This window comes from Phascolarctos cinereus, unplaced genomic scaffold (assembly GCF_003287225.1).
Source record: "Phascolarctos cinereus isolate Bilbo 61053 unplaced genomic scaffold, phaCin_HiC Scaffold_5;HRSCAF=322, whole genome shotgun sequence".
In the NCBI taxonomy this organism is placed as follows: domain Eukaryota; kingdom Metazoa; phylum Chordata; class Mammalia; order Diprotodontia; family Phascolarctidae; genus Phascolarctos; species Phascolarctos cinereus.
This window is the reverse complement of record NW_027555958.1, coordinates 48,884,650-48,902,567: the sequence shown is the minus strand read 5'-3', so window position 1 is coordinate 48,902,567 and position 17,918 is coordinate 48,884,650. Positions and strand designations below refer to the sequence as shown.

The 17,918-nt window shown below is 39.4% G+C and overlaps 1 protein-coding gene across 1 annotated transcript in view; it reads right to left on the bottom strand.

Annotated features, from left to right (window-relative positions):
- Window positions 1–13,669, bottom strand: part of SPAG17 (sperm associated antigen 17) — a 264,380-nt gene extending 250,711 nt beyond the window's left edge. Inside the window, exon 1 of the mRNA XM_078154933.1 lies at window positions 13,486–13,669. Within this exon, the coding sequence (XP_078011059.1) occupies window positions 13,486–13,572 (87 nt within the window). The 5' untranslated portion in view covers window positions 13,573–13,669. The remainder of the gene's footprint in view (window positions 1–13,485) is intronic.
- Between the last annotated feature and the right edge of the window lie 4,249 nt (window positions 13,670–17,918).

The following is a 17,918-nucleotide window of genomic DNA, read 5'->3' as shown; positions in this document are numbered from 1 at the left end:
AAGAAAGAGTTCCCGAAGTGTTAGAGCTCTCTAAAAATGGCCTATCTCAAAAAGGTGGTAAGTTCTCCATCTTTAAAGGTATCTAAATAGAGGCTGGACAACCAATTGCTGGGGATGTTTTAGATAGATTTCATGCCTGAGAGAGCAGTTCCCTTTCAGTTCTTAAATTCTGTGATTCTCGTGCAATAGGAAATATCTATGGAAGGAAGTACTTTCAGGGAAGGCTTAATGGAAAACGTGAAGTATGAGTTGGGCTCCGAAGAATAAACAGTATTGGAATGGGTTAATAGCAGAGCAGAGTGAGAGGGGACAGAGAAAAGGTAGAATTTCTGGAGAGGACAAAGACATATGAAAAGTCACAACTTAATTCTGTAGCTTTGGATACTTCCTTAGCATCACAGTAAAAGAGCCTTGCTGAGTCACTATGACCAGCACTCAGTGACCAACTTTTCAGAGATTATCTTCACTTGGATTGTCTTCAGGTGACAGACATATAACAAAGTCTAGTTCTACACTAAAAATCTTTCTGGTTTGGTAGGCCCTTCTGGGCTTATTTTGTGCTTTTGGGAACCTACTATCATCTCCACACAACACTAGGATTGGACTTTAGTGGAACAGAGTCAGCCAGGCAGCAATCAACATGGTATTGTCCAATAACCAGATCAACAGAGGGCTCATGTGGGGTGAGATTGTTAAGAGAAAATGTCGAATAAGAAAGATAGGAGGGCACATTTTGAAGACTTCTGAGTGCCAGGCAAAAAAGTACTTTTGGACTTTAACATATTGGCAATAGAAAGTCACTCAAGGTTATGTCTACACTGAAACATGGACAAGATTTGCTGTATCTTGGCAGACTTTTTCTAGGATATAGCCCAATTCACATTGAGACTAGGACAGGCTAAACACATGCATTGTACTAATGTTTTATACTTTCCTTTTTTGTAATGAAAAGTCACATATAACATCTAGGTGGATATTTTGATATACTTATTCATTTACTACTTCCAAATCCATTCAAAGAATAAATTGCTGCCCAAGAAATAGAACTGAAATGTGATCTTATGAAAAGTCCACTCTCTTAACATTTTCTAAGCAACTCAGTTGTTTTCATTGGCTTTTATTAAAATGATCTTTGCAAAAATTGGCAATTTGTTTAGTAAATATTAATGAAAGTCTGTTTCAGAAAACAGTCATAAAAATTCCAACCTACTTTCAGAAAAAAATTAGCTGCCAGACATCAGCGTTCAGTTCATATCATAGACATTTCCAGTAAGTCTTAAATACACACTAACATATGCCATAGCTTACAGTTCAGGATAAAAAACACTCTGAAATCTTTCACTGCTTTTAGAAAATTGGTCAGAGATTCTGGCAAACAAAAATGCCATTTCATAGTTTGATAAACTATAGTTTTTACACTATCAATTGCTACAAGAAAAGATATTTTAAAAGTTTTTCTTTATTTAAGTCTAATTTATCATCATTCCAGTACTGTACATCATATGATTTTGTGTAAGAGGCCTGGGGTGTCATAAATTAAGAACCCTTGGAACTCTGAACAAGAATTATGGGCTTGATTCAGGAATGTCAGAATCTACATTACCACAGTTCAAGTTCGCAAAAAGCCAGTGGCTACTACTATAGCCAAGCAACATAGTAAATTTTCAAAGAGCAAAGAAAATGCTATACCAGTGAAAGGTTCCTAAAGAGGACAACTCAGGAAGAACATGGGCTAAACATAACTGGCAGACAGGTTAGTCCCATCCCCCTCTGTTAAGAGAGACTTGAGGACTCCTTAAGTGCCTAGTCTACACATAGTTGGCTCTTAATAAATGCTTAGTGAGTGATTGACTGACTGACTCCTTCAGAGCATGTGGAAAGACTTAATGTGCCTTACTCACAGTAGCATTTAATAAATGCTTGTTGAATGAACTGGATAACTTCTGAACAAAGCTTTCTCCAGGTAAGAGGGAACACACAGACCGTGAGACACAGAACCCAAACTACATGTGGGATCTGGAGAGAGATCTGGGGATCTACGAAGCCCCTACAGGGAGCCATGTGCATGGAGGAACCAGAACCAGATGGAGACAATGACAAAGTAGAATGAGAAGGATGAGCAAACCAATATTGTGGCATTAATAAGATGAGTGTAACAGGGAGCCATTAAGCCACAAAAACCAGACAAGACCTATCTTTTGCTGGCACATTGAGACATGTGGACTCAATAGGTACTGAAAGAATGTGGGACACATCCAAGGGGAGGGTCCCTTGATGTCCTCCTGTTGAAAGGGGAGGAGAGTTTTCCTGAGAGACTTGAAAATAATAACAGTAGTAATAATAACAATAATGATAACATCATTTATGTAGTATTTATATATTTAGAGTTGGAAGGGATCTTGAAAATTCTTCTAGCCTCATCCCCCTCATTTGCAGATAAGTAAACTGAGGCCCAGAGAATTATAGTTGTGCCTAGCCAATGTTCTCATGGGTAGTAAAGGGCAGAGGCCATGCTTGATGTCACATTCTCTGCCTCTTGAGCCAATGACCTTTCTAGTGCACCAGGATGCTGTCCTTTTTTTACATTTTAATTTTTGCATTCTCATCTGGTTTTTAAGTATTTTCCATTCTGACACTACATTGCATTTATAATGGACCCAGTATTTTCCCCAATGTCAGCGGAAAGATTTCAGTCATGAGCCAGAATTCAATACATTTACGGCAGCCTAACAAATCTGAGTCTGTGCTTGATTCTCTGATGGAGGGGAAGGGGTTCTGGAGGGGGGCAGAGGGAAGGGAGCAAGCATTTATTAAGCATCTGCTATATGCTAGGCATTGTGCTAAACACTTTACAATGGTATATTATTTGATTCTTATGAGAATCCTGTGAGATAGATGCTATTATATCCCCTTTTCGCAACTGAGTCATTAAGTAATTTGCCCTGAGTCACAGAACTAGTATCTGAGCTCAGATCTGAACTAGATCTTCCTACACCAGGCTAGTGTTCTGTCCACTGTGCCACCTAGTCTTGGCTTATTCTTTTTTTTAAGCTTTCATTTAGTATTTTATTTTTTCCCAGTTATGCGTAAAAACAATTTTTAACATTCATTTTTAAAATTTTGAGTTCCAAATTCTCTCCCTTCCTTCCTCCTCACCTCCCCCCACCATTGATAAGGCAAGCAATTTGATATGTTATACATGTGCAGTTATACAAAACACTTCCATAATAGTCATGTTGCGAAAGAAAAAATAGACAAGCAAAAAACTCTCAAGAAAAATAAAGAAGGTTAAAAAAAAGTATGCTTCAATCTGTTTTCAGACATTATCAGTTCTTTCTCTGGGGATGGATAGCATTTTTCATCATAAGTCCTTCAGAGTTGTCTTGGATTGTTGTATTGCTGAGAATAGCTAAGTCATTCACAGCTGATCATCTTACAATGTTGCTGTTACTTTGTACATAGTACATTTAACTTTGCATCAGCCCATGCAAGTCTTCCCAGGTTTTTTCTGAGAGCATCCTGCTCATCATTTCTTATAGTACAATAGCATTCCATCATGATCACATACCACAACTTGTCTGGCCATTCCCCAACTGATGGGCTTTGCCTCAGCTTCTAATTCTTTACCCCCAGAAAACAGTTGCTGTAACTATTTTTGTACATATAGATCCTTTTCCTTTTTGTTTTTTTATCTCTTTTGAGATGTAGACCTAGTAGTGGTATTGCTAGGTCAAAGGGTATGCATGGTTTCATAGCCCTTTGAGCATAATTCCAAATTGCTGTACAGAATGGTTGAATCAGTTCACACTTCACCAACAGTGCATTAATGTCTCATTTTTCCCATGTTCCCTCCAGCATCCATCATTTTCCTTTTCTGTCCTATTAGCCAATCCAATAGGTATGAGGTAGTACTTCAGAATTGTTTTAATTCGCATTTCTCCAATCAATAGTGAGTTAGGGTATTTTTTCATACAGCTATAGGTAGCTTACTTTAATTATAGACAGATTACTTTATCTGAAAACTGATCACATCTTTTGATCATTTATTAATTGGGGAATGGCTCTTATTTTTATAAATTTAATTTAGTTCTCTATATGTTTGAGAAATGAGGCCGTTATCAGAGAAATTTACTTCATAATTTTTTCACAGTTACTAACTTGTACAGCTGTTTTCAGAGATACTTCTAGGGATCTGCAAGTTTTCAGTTCATCCAAGGTGGTATGATCTAAGGAGAGGTATTCTCCACTCCCATTTATTCTATTTCTTTCTCACCCTGTCCCTCATCAAAAGCATTTTGCTTCTGATTATCCCCTTCTTGAATCTGCCCTCCCTTCTATCACCACTACCCCCTTCTCTTATCCTCTTTCCCACCTACTTTCCTGTAGGGTAAGTAAGATGGATTTCTATACTCAATTTGAGTGTGTATGTATTCCATGTTTGAGCCAATTCTGACGAGAGCAAAGTTCATTCCCTCCCCTTCATCTCCCCCTTATTTCTCTCCACTGAAAAAGCTTTTCTTGCCTCTTTTATGTGAGATAATTTATCCTATCCTACTTCTCCCTTTATCTTTCTCCTAATACATTACTCCCTCACATCTTAATTTTATTTTTTAGATAGCATCCCTTCATATTCAACTCACAGCTGTGCCCTCTACATATGCTCTAACTACCCTAACAATGAGGAAGGTCTTATGAGTTACAAATATCATCTTCCCATGTAGGAATATAAACAGTTTAAACTTATTAAGCCCTTTATGATTCTCCTTTCCTATTTACTTTTTTATGTTTCTTTTGAGTCTTACATTTGAAAGTCAAATTTTCTATTCAGCTCTGGTCTTTTCATCAAGAATGCTTGAAATTCTTTTATCTCACTGAATGTCTATTTTTTCTCCTGGAGGATTAAACTCAGTTTTGCTGGATAAGTTATTCTTGGTTGTAATTCTAACTCCTTTGCCCTTTGGAATATCATATTCCATTTCTTCCAATCATTAAATGCAGAAGCTGCTAAATCTTGTGTTATCTTGACTATGGCTCCACAATACTTGAATTTCCTTTTGGCTACTTGCAATATTTCCCTTTGACCAGGGAACTCTGGAATTTGGCTATAATATGCCTGGCAGTTTTCATTTTGGAAAATCTTTTAGGAGATTATTGGTGGATTCTTTTAATTTGTATTTTACCCTCTGGTTCTAGAATATCAGGGCAGTTTTTCTTGATAATTTTTCGAAAGACAACGTGTAGGGGCCCTTTTTTCTGATCATGCCTTTCAGGTAGTCCAATAATTGAAAAATTATCTCTCCTGGATCTATTTTCCAGTTGTTTTTCCAATGAAATATTTCACTTTCTTTTATTTTTTTCATTATGTTGATTTTGTTTTATTATTTCTTGATTTCTCATAAAGTCATTAGCTTCCATTTGTTCCATTGTAATTTTTAAGCAATTTTCTTCAGTGAGCTTTTGAACCTTCTTTTCCATTTGACCAAAATTCTGCTTGTTAAGGCATTCTTCTCCTCATTGGCTTTTTGGACCTCGTTTACCATTTGGCCTAGTCTGTTTTTTAAGGCGTTATTTTCTTCAGTATTTTTTTGTGTCTCCTTTAGCAAGCTGTTGACTCGTTTTTCATGATTTTCTTGCATCACTCTCATTTCTCTTCCCAATTTTTCCTCTACCTCTCTTACTTGATTTTCAAAATCCTTTTTGAGCTCTTCCATGGCCTGAGATCAATTCATATTTTTCCTGGAGGATTTGGATGTAGGATCTTTGACTTTGTTGTCTTCTTCAAAGTATATGTTTTGATCTTCCTTGTCACCATGGCAACTTTCAATAGTCAGAGTTTTTTCTGTTGTTTGCTCATTTTCTCAGCCACTTTCTTGACTTTTAACTCTTTGTTAAAGTAGGGCTATGCTTCCAGGGTGGAAGGTACACTGTCCTAAACTTCAGGGGTTTTGTACAGCTGTTTTCAGAGATACTTCTAGGGATCTGCAAGTTTTCAGTTCATCCAAGGTGGTATGATCTAAGGAGAGGTATTTACTACTCTCCTGGTCTGTGCTTTGGTCTGTGAGTAACCACAAGCACTCTTTTTTGCCCTGGCACAGTGAGGAGCTGCTCCTCCACTGCTGCAGCAAGCTTTGCTGTGCTAGTGCTCCTCCTTACCCTGGGACTGCCACCCAGCACTGCAACTCAGATCAGGTAAAATAACAGAGTCCTGCCTCAGTACCAGCAAAAAAAAAAAAAAAAAAAAAAAGAAGAAGAAAAAAAAAAAGAAATCCTTGTAATCTCCCTCTGACCAGTTGTTTGACCCCCTTACCATCTGTGGACTAAGAGCTCTGGAAGCAGCTGCTGCCACTGCTGATTCAGTGGCTCCCATGGTCTACTCCTGGTTTGATGGGTTGGCATAGCCTGCACTGGACTACACTTCTTTCTCACCCTGGTGCAATAGACCTTTCCTGCTGATCTTCCAAATTGTCTTGGGCTGGAAATTTGTTTCAATCTGTCTTTTTGTGGGTTCTGCTGCTCTAGAATTTGTTTAGAGTCTTTTTAAAAGGTATTTGGAAAGGTTTAGGGGAGAAGTCAGGTGAGTGCTTTCCTTTACTCTGCCTTCTTGGCTCTACTTCTGTCTTGGCTTATTCTGTAACAGCCTTCAGGGCACAAGGTTGATCAACTTTTCTAGATCCCAATATAAGATCAAAATCAACTGAACCAATGAAGGCCCATATCATACCATCTAGCTATCATCATATTGAGATAATGAGATCAGATTAAAATCATCTATGAATTAGCTCAATAATCCTTCTTGCCTATCTAAAAAATATTCTGAATTAACATCTCTGCCTCAAAGCTGATCACTTCTCTCTCAAAGTACTTAGGTTTATACCTGAGTAGCTATGCTACGTGGCCAATGGTAGGAAATGGAAAGATTTCAATTCCTTCTGTATCAGAGTACTCTTTGACATTTTAGTGTTGTCTGAGAGCATAAAAATAATTCTGTTTTGCATATACCATTTCAAACTAATGTGTACTTTCCTAACTGGCTTGCCAATGTCCTTAAGTAAACATTTTCTTTTTATTTAAAAAAAATAAAATTTGAAGTAAAGATATAATGCATAAATGAATCAAATGTTTGTACACCATGGATCATAATACAGAAATAAAATGTCAATTTGAATAATAAAATCAATTACTAATAACTTAATAATTAATTATTGATAAAAATCAGTCATCTACCCTCCACAGAAGAGTATATAATAATAATTAGCTGATTTTTACATAGTGCTTTAGGCTTGATATGTGGTGTGTGTTTATATTTATCATATTTGATCCTTACAATACTATGAGGTGAGTATTATAGGTATAATTATCCTCATTTTACAAATGAGAAAATCAAGGCTCAGAACAACAAGTCTCAAACTCATACCTTTCTCTCCACCCACTAAGCCACGACCCTAATTTCATGCCCTTATTACCACCTCATTCTACAGTTGCAATAGCCTCTTAATTTTTCTCCCTGCCTCAAATTTCCTTCTTCTACCCAGCTGCCAAAGTGATTTTCCTAAAGTACACGTCTGACTTTGTCCCTTTGCTACTCTAAAAATTCGAATAGCTCTCTACTGTCTCTAAGATCAAATAAAAACGCCTCTTGCATTTAAAACATTTTATAACCTAGCCCCAAGCTACTTTTCTGGTCATATTATATATTGCACCCCACTCCCTGGATTCTCTAGTCCAACCATATTTGACCTTGTTACTAGCCCTACAAACATTCTGTTCCTCCATAATCCATGAATTATGCCACTCTCCATAGCAGCTATTTAAATGTCTTCACTCTTCAAACCTCCCATAGCATCTTCTTCTCTTACCCTCTCAATGAAGGACCCTGACCCATGTTTCACCTTATTCATAGACAGCATCTCCTTTTCTCTCCTCATCTCACATCCGTTAGATATCTTTGACCACCCCCTCTTCCTGTACCCTCTTCCAGTCCAAAATTGAAGAGGTGATCCTTTAAATCCAACTCCTCTACATGAACCATAAAATTCATCCCTTCTTCACTTCTCCAGCAGAATCCTCCCCCATCTTCAATTTCTCCTTCTCAATCCATTGGTTCCTTTTTTGCAGCCTACAAAAATTGCTTGTGGCATCTTCACCCTTTGAAAACAAATGAACAAACCCTTACTCAACCCTGTCTTTCCAACTAGCTCAAAAACTTTCCTCCCCTTAATGATTAAACTTGAAAAAGTCATTTTGATAGGAGGTACCTGCCCTTCCTCTCATCAAACTCTCTTCTAAACCCTCTGCAACCTGGCTTTTTAACCCATTATTCAAATGAAACTGCATAAAATTGATCTCCTCTTCCCTCTCCCTCTAACAATCCTGTTTCCATCAGAGCTCAGATCATTAGCCACCTTCCACTTGAAGATCCTACCTGCCACTAGGGCCTGACCCTTCCTCACCCAAATCTTGTGCATATATGTACATACATATTATAGTCATGCAAACCCACACATGAACACATGTTGCTTCTTATAAAATACTTGATGGTAGGGACAATTTGGTTCTTGCCTTAGTACGCCCAGAGTCGAAAAAGGTTCTTGGCACATGGTAGATGCTGAATAAATAGTTTGATTTAATGATATGCTTATATCTCACAGAACTCCTTCCACTAAATCACAGTTCTAAGGTTACTACTTGATAGTAATTCTTTTTTCTGTCATTTTTAAAGTGACCAGCCAATAAGTGCCACAATTAGTATGTAGTAAGAGATACTAAGTGCAGTAAGCAAATGAGATATCCTAGAGAAGTAGATAGAATGTTAAGTCTGGAGGCAGGAAGACTTTGGTTAAAATCTCGCCTCTAGCACTTACTGGTGAAGTGAGGTGGTGCCATACTGCACAGAGCACCAGGCTTGAGTTCAAAAATGACCTCAGACACATACTAGCTGTATGACCCTGACCAAGTCCCTTAACCTGATTTGCCTCAGCTTCCTCATCTGTAAAATGAGCTGGAGAAGGAAATGGCAAACCACTCCAGTATCTCTGCCCAAAAAACCCCAAATGGGGTCACAAAGAGTTGGATATGACTGAAACAACTGAACCACAACAAATTACTTACTACTAGTGGACACTGGTAAATCATTTAATTAACTTTGAGGCAGCTAGGTAGTCCAGTGGATAGAGCACCGGACTTGTACCAAGGAAGACCTGAGTTCAAATGTGGCCTAAAATATTTACTATCTGCGTGACCCTGGGCAAATCACTTAACCTCTGTTTGCCTCAGTTCCCTCTTCTGTAAAATGGGGACTGTAATAGCACCTACATCCCAGGGTTGTTGTGAGGATCAAATGAGATATTTGTAAAATGCTTTGCAAAATAAAGCTATATAAATGATACCTGTTATTGTACCTTCAGCAGCTTTCAAAGACATCTACTAAATGAGAGGTGGTTTGTGAACTATTGGGGTGCTTTGCAAATTAAATCAAGGACTCACTACAGATTCCCAAGGTAGGTAATCAACATGTGTCACAAACTTAAATTGATGCTCCATCTGCCCAAGACAACCCAAAATAATATCATGAGAGAAAGTCAATAAAAATAAGTTAGGAAAGCAGATGTTTTCCTCTATGAGCACTCCTGCAGTCCAAAAGGAACTCAAGATTAAAAAATACTACTGAGCCCTGGGAATGGAGAAGGACAGGAAGAAGAAGAGAATCCACTTATATAAATCTACTAAGCAGAATCCCCCCAAAGGATTAAGCCACAGCCTGACACACTCATAGACGCCTAGAGCTAGAATGACCCATACAAGTTATCTGATTCAGCCCTTCCTTTATTTAAAAGGGGAAATTGTTTAAATTATTAAATTACATTATTAATTTGTAATAAATATAAATTATAATAAACAAAATAAATTAAAGTTAATTTAATTTATAAATTTATTAAAACTATTTAAAAGGGAAAATAGGAAGTGACTTGCCCCACATCACACCATCAGGGGTAAATGAAAGACTAGAATTTTGTCATCCTTTGTTCTTTCTTCCTCATCTGAAGCACAGCAGCTGTGTTAATGAATAGCTGATACAAAGGAAGAAGAGAATTTGATAATCTGACAACAGTTTGTGCCTTTTTTGGGGGGGGGGGTGGGAAGCTAAGTTATGGTCTCTTCTCCTTGCCTGTATCACTTCAGCAAACATCCTTATGCAAAGTGACATACGGAAATATCAGAACCATCCACAGCATTACATAGAGTTGCCAGCTTACTTTAGTGTGTGAACCATGAAGCAAGAACAAGGAAGGGTCAGAACAATGTTTCCTTCTGCCACTAGGGGAATGTGTGCTGTCCAGTGCATGGAGAAGGGAACTCATTCTCTGCAGCTAAAACTTTGACTTTATGTTGAATTCCAGTTTTTTCTACTAATGAAAAACAAAAAAGATTTATTGGAGTTGTACTGTTTGTGTAGGAGCAGGAAATCTAAATAGGTTTTAAAGGGTCTTAAGACAAGGAAAAAGAATGCCTTTAGTTTTTCCACTCAACTAGGAAAATTACAACTTCATATTTGCAACCCTTGACTTAATAGAGTGTCAGCACCTCCATGAAACACTTTTGTCCAGCAGTTTATAATTCAAGTAGAAAGGTTCACTCCAAGCCACACTTTGGCATCCAAATACTTCAAGAAAATGGAGGTGGAAATAGTGTGGGCTAATTCTAAGTTATAAAAGTGAAGGTGGAAAAAGGCATTTATAGAAAACTTCAAAAAATATTCCTAAGAATCTGAGACCATAACTGAGGATTACTGAATTGAGATGCCATATTTCAGAATGTTAGAGAAGTAACCCAGGACTCCATCATTTCATTCCATTAATACAGGACTCATATGTATATCATAATTGCTTCCATCAAGTCCTATGTTAGGACTAACTCTTAACTTTAAAAAAAAATTCCATTCATGGAAGAAAAAAAAGACACATTATTATGGTTTCAAGATAGAATTCATACAGAGCACTGATCATAAGGTAGCAGATCTACTCATTGCAGCCCCTAAGAAAACATCACATAATGTTTAGACCACATCTGGAATACTGCATTCAGCTCTAGATGCCAAACTTTAGGAAGGATGTCAAAAATCTGAAGACCATCTGAGGCAGGGGTGGGGAAACTGTGGTCTCGAGGCCAAATGCAGCCCTCTAAATCCTCAAGTGTGGCCCTTTGACTGAATCCAAACTTCATAGAACAAATACCCTCAATAAAAGGATATAGATGCCCGCAAAGAATTTATATTCTACTGAATCTCCCCAAAAGGTGGTGGTTGGAGAAGGATGCTGACCTCCATTCAAAAGACTCAGAGGTTGACTGATTTGTCCACTCTCAGCTCTTTCTACTACAATGTCTTCAATTCAGTCTGAGACATTTTTAATTAATTTATTTATTTTTAGTTTTCAACAATCACTTCCATAAGTTTTCAAGTTTTAAATTTTCTTCCCCTCCCTCCTTGCTTCCCTCTCCAAGACAGGCTCTCTATATACATTCCTATCAAACATATTTTCACATTAGTCATGTTGTTATGAGGAATTAGAACCAATAGTAGGAACCATGAGAAAGAAGCGAAACAAAACAGAAGAAAAAAAAAGAGCAAATAGTATGCTTCAATCTGCATTCCAATTTCATATTTCTTTCTCTGGATGTGGATAGCATTTCCCACCTTCAGACTTTTGGAGATATCTTAGATCCTTGCATTACTGAGAAGAGCTACGTCTATCAAAGTTAGTCATCACACAACGTGGCTGTTACTATGTACAATATTCTCCTGGTTCTGCTCACTTCACTCAGCATCAGTCCATACAAGTCTTTCCAGGTTTTCCAAGAGACATTTTTTAAAGTGCCAAATATGTGCCAAGGACCATGCAAGGCACGGAGCAAAATAAAGCAGGCTATGACACCAAAGAGCTTACTTTCTCCTCTTTTCTATCCACAGAAGGGCCACATATATTCTCTGTATTGCCAGTGTCCATTAGACACATCGTGGATGTTTCCTTAGGATAGACTCCTAGAATTTTGAAGTTAGAATAGCCCTCAGAGGTCATTTGGCCTTTCACCCCTCACCCTCACCCTTACCCCAACAAGAGTTCCATCATCACTGGCCATCCAGCCTTTGCTAGAGGATCTCAGCATTGTGTCCATTTTGTTTGTCTTTGTCAGTGCCTAGCAGTGTGTCTGGCACAGAAGGGAGCTTAATAATTAACTATTTGCTGAACTGAATAAAACTCATTACCTCCAAAGACACCCATCTCAGTACTAATCATTAACTGAAGTTTGCATTATTTCACTTTGGCCTCTAGGTTTGCCATCCATTGCTTCAACTTCTGTTCCCTGGGGTCAAAAAGAATGAATTTCATCCCTCTTCCCCTTTTCCCTTCACTATCTTTAATCAATTTTCCTAAGGCATGGCCTCTCCCTGTAGTGTTCTCATCAAGTTGTTCACTTGTGTCCAACGCATTTCAGGTTTTCTTGGCAAAGATACTGGAACAGTTTGCCATTTCCTTCTCCAACACATTTAACAGTTGAGGAAACTGAGGCAAACAAGGTGAAGTGACTTGTCTAGGGTCACACAGCTAGTAAGGGTCTGAGGCCACATCTGAACTCAGGTCTTCTTGATTCCAGGCCCAGCGTATCCTATCCATTATGCCACCTCCATGGTACCAGTTGATAAGATAAAGCTAAAACTCTCACACTCGCATCTCCTACTTTTTTTAAAAGACAATGAAACTGAGGTCCAAGGAAGTTAAGTGACTTATTACAAGACTAGTTAAGTGGCAGACCTGAGATTTGAATCCAGGCCTTATTCCAAAGACAATTCTACTACACCCTGCTTCAGTCACCTGACTGAATTCAACAATCTAGATGTGTTCTGAGCAAAGCAAATAAAGCATTACTGTCAAAGTCCTCTAGACATTGTACTTCAACCATTAGGTTTTTATTTTTATTTTTTAATTTTCTAGTTAAATTAAAAAAAAAATTAGACAACCACTCCTGCTCCAGAGGCCTACAAAGCCTGATTCCAAAGACCTTTAAATTGACCCGGGAGGGAAGGATGGAGAAAAGAACTCTGCGGGGCCCAAACAAAACCCTACTAAGTGTCCTTGCCATGACGTCAGCATGAATAGGGGCAGAGTCTGGAAGCACCCCTCTCCCCAGCTTTTTTTCCTTTCTTTCTTTCTTTCTTTCTTTCTTTCTTTCTTTCTTTCTTTCTTTCTTTCTTTCTTTCTTTCTTTCTTTCTTTCTTTCTTTCTTTCTTTCTTTCTCTCTTTCTTTCTCTCTTTCTTTCTCTCTTTCTTTCTCTCTTTCTTTCTTTCTTTTTTTTTTTTGTAGGGAGAGAGGAGCAGAGTAAGAGCTATTAGTAGGAGCGCAAGGGCTGGCGGCAGGAGGGGTTACTGGGACATCCTCAGAGCTGGGGAAGTCGCTAGAGCGTAGACCTGCTCCGGTGAGGCCACTTACCTGGTTAAAGGGGGCGGCAATGAGTCCGGGTTCCCAGGATTTGGAGGCTGGTCCGCCCGACCTCTCTTTATCTCTCTTGGGTCCCATGCAAAGGGCTGGAGAAACATCCGCTTTTAGCTCTGCTGAAGGACTCTGAGCGTCCTGCTGCCACAGTAACCAAAGCCCCGCCCAACCCTACTCTCTTTACCCCCTCCTTACTCAGCTACATTCTAGAGCCTGGGCTCAACTGCTGCCGTCTCCCCTAGCAACGGAGAGGTGGCCTTAGCAGCTGCCTACGTTCCGGGAAGGCAGCCCGAGAGGGAGGAGACGAAGGTTGGAATCCTGCTCCCTCCTGGACTGGTTGTGTGCCTTTGGAGAAGTCACTGCCTCCTCTGGCTTCTGTTTGTTTAGCTGTAAAACGGGAAGAGGGGGTGTTCGGACAGGCGATGTCTCAGACGCAGCAGTTCAGTTCGAATATTTTACTTGGGCTCTTGGGGGACCCCGCGCTCCCAACACTTGCCTCTGGAGTCACAGTAGAGTGGTCCAAAGCTCAGACTATCGCTGAAGAGCATATGATGTCTAAGCAGCCAGTCTCTGCCCCAGAGGAGTTCACCTTCTCCTGGGAGCCTCAGAGCAGGCACAGGGCTTTGTCCTGGGGACTCCGAGAGGCTGTTTTTAACGGAAGGGGGGATGGATGCGGGGTGGGATGGAGGAGAGAAGGGAAAGGGAGGGAAAGAGGAAGGGAGAAGGAAGAGAAGGAGGGACGGGGGGGGAAGGAGGGGAAAAGGAGAAGGAAGAAGGGGAGGGGGAAAAGAGAAAGAGCGGGACGAGGGGAATGGAGAAGGAAGAGGAGGAGGGGAGGAGGAGGGGAGGAAAAGAAGAGAGGGGAGAAGAAGGAAAGGAAGAGGAGAGAGAGGAGAAAGAGTGAGAGGAAGAAGAGAGGAGGCAGAGAAAGAGAAGCAGAGGGGAAAAGGAGAAAGGGAGGAGGGGGAAAAGGGGGGAAAGGAAGGGGTGGAGGAAAGAAGAGAGAGAGGAGTGGAAGAGGATAAAATAAAAATACATAAAATAAGATACATGGGATTAGAAAAGAAACCAATTATATTGAAAGTTATTAAAAAATTAAACAAATTCATGGACCCCAGATAAAGAAATCACTTCTGACTCTTCTTGACCCCATTTAGGGTTTTCTCAGAAAAGATAATGGAGAGGTTTGCCATTTCCTTCTCCAGTTCATTTGACAGATGAGGAAACTGAGGCCAAAAAGGTGAAGGGACTTGCCCAGGGTCACATAGCTGGAAAGTGTCTGAGGCCAGATTTGAACTCAGAAAGATGAATTTTCATGACTCCAGGCCTGGCACTCTGATTACTGTGCCACTTAGCTTCCTCAACAATTATGTAGCATGTTCTATATACCAAACACAGTGCAAAATGCTTTACAGTTATGTCATTTGATTCTCACATCAACCCTAGGAGGTAGGTGCTGTTTGTCATTATAGCAGTTTTAGAAACTGAGGTAAACAGAAGTTAAGTGGCTTGCCCAGAGTCACACAGCTAGTACCCGTAAGAGGATAGATATGAACTCACATCTTCCTGACTCCAGGCCCAGTGTTCTATACGCTGGGCCCTAGGACTAGTCAACTAGACATTAGGGAACATTGCCTCTCCATCAGGAAAGCATAATTTATAGTATATATACATACATAATTGTGATATATATACTACATATATCATATGTGTATTATAATATAATGTAGATACTACCTGCATACATGTAGATATAAAATATATATGTAATTTATGTTAATATATATCATATCACATATAATTGTATATATTATATCATGTGTATATATATGCATATATAAAATATAACACTGAATATAATGTATAATAACGTGTAATAAAGACCAATGTTTAATGTATAACACATACATTATATATGATTAATATACATCATGTAACATATATGTCATTATGTATTCATTCAATAAACATTTATTAAGCACTACGTGCCGGGCACTGTGCTAAGTGCTGGGGATACAAAAAAGGCAAAAGACAGTCTCCCTCCCCTCAAGGAGTTTACAGTCTAACGGGAGAGACAACATGCTAACAAATATATACAAAACAAGCAGTATGCAAGATTAGTAGGAAACAATTAAAAGGAGGATAGCAGTGTAATTAATAAAGGTTAAAGCTTCTTGTGGGTAGTGGGATTTTAGTTGGAACTTAAAGGAAGCCAAGGAGGTCAGTAGTCAGAGTGGAGAGGGAGAATATTCCAGGCATGGAGTATAGAATATAATAGTAATATCACAAGCATACATGCACTACATCATATAATAGTACATATGATATAAGGTATATATGATATATACAATATATAATATCAACATTATATATCATGCATGATGATATGCCATATATGGTTCGTACATAAATTATACAATGTATATAATCATATAATATACAATATATACACTACATATTGTCATTTATTATTATATATTATATATATTATATTGTATGTATTTTTATATGTACATATACACACATGATTTGAAGAGGGGAATCCAGAAAGGCTTCTGTAAAAGTTGGCATACCATCTGAGCCTTGAAGGGTCTAGAGCAGGGATGGGGAACTTGAGGCCTGGAGGCCACGTGTGGCCTTCTAGGTCTTTGAGTGTGGCCTTTTGTCCGAGTCCAAGTTTTACAGAAGAAATCCTTTTATTAAGGGATTTGTTCTGTGAAGTTTAGATTCAAAGGGCTGCACTTGAGGACCTAGCGGGCCACATGTGGCCTCGAGGCTGAAGGTTCCTCACTGCAGAAGGGATTAATTCTAAGAAGCAGAGTTTAGGATGGCAGAACTTCCAGGAACCAGAGGTGGACCTCTGCAGTGCTGGCCATCTGCTTTTTCATCTTTGCTGTCTTCCTTCAAGAGCATTTTTCTGTTCATCCTGCTCATGGTTCTGTCCAGTCAACACAACCCATCTCTTTCTAGAATAACTTGGTCAGACCAAAGATCTCTGATGGAGATATAAAGGCAAATAGGACATAATTTCTGCCTTCACACTGTTTACCACCTAGTCCGTGGATTCCTGAAATACCGTTTTATGACTTAGTCCTCTGGTATTGCTGCGGCCTAAATTTTATTAAATTAAGGGAAATTAGTACATTGTGTTTAAAATGTCTTGAATAAACAGGGGTGATTGCTTCATACTGTGAAACAGAAGGGGTGACTATTTTTAATGAGACTTTCCAGGTCAGCCAGGTTGGCATTGGAGTAATAGGCGTATATTCTGCTACAGGAAACCTCTCTGCTCCTTAGGAACTGTCAGAACTTGCATGGTGCCTGCAAGAACCCTCATTATTTAGGGAAGCTAAAAATATCTCTCTACTTATAGCATTCCCTCTGGACTATCTCCATCTCTAACTCACAGCTTGGGTTCCCAAGAGGATATGACTGCTTCGGCAGGTTCAGGGTACTGTGGGGGAGAGTCCGTATTTCTAAAATCATAGCTCACAAACCCCAACTGGTCCTACTTCACACAATTAGCTTGAAGTGAAGGCATTTATTGCAACGGCATAATATGAACAGTAGCAAAACAACATTCCCCTCATAAACCTGGGACAGACTTTCCTACAAATACAAAGAATCAGTGGACAAACACACACACACACACACACACACACACACACACACACACACACAGAATGTAACTAGAGAGGCTCATGTAGGGAAGACATGGTGACTGAGACAGCTCATACCTATGATGAAGAAGGGTCTGGATGCTTCTTTTTTTGTGTTGGTCCCGTGCCCTTCCTCCTGAAGACTGTACTCTTGCTGGGCAGGTCACCCAGCTGGGCTCCCCAGACCTGCTCTTCTGCACCTCAATATTCTGGACCTGCTCTCAGTAGAGCAGAGCATTCCCTGCTGGAGAAGTCTCTTTGCTGCAAGAATCACTGCTGATGGAATCGGAAGTGGAAGGGGAAGGGAGGAAAGAGAAATCCTCTTCCTTCCCCATACCGTAGTCTGCAATCCTCCCGAGTAAAAAGGTGAGGAGAAATTCCCTGTCACGAGCTGGGTTCTTTCTCCATAGATGGTTCTCTTCTGGATGACTGACTCCTCAGAATGTATTCTTGTTCCTTAAGGTAACCAGGACCCTGGCCTGATCTTTCCAATTGATTGAGGGATTTATTCGCACCTCCTAAAACAGTAAAGAAGTATAAACACATGTTCTTTAGGCTGGCCAAGGTCTGAAAGGATCATATCTTTTAAAAGTTGCAAATGTGTTGCTCAGAGATTGTAGAACTTCTCACCGCCATTGTCTGGTTATAGGAAAACTCCTTAACACCTCTTTTACACTTCTTTCACACACAAAGAGCTAGAAAGCCAAATCAATGTCAAAGCTACACTGAGGAAGTAGCATTTGATCTGGGTTTTGAAAGATGTGCTGGAAT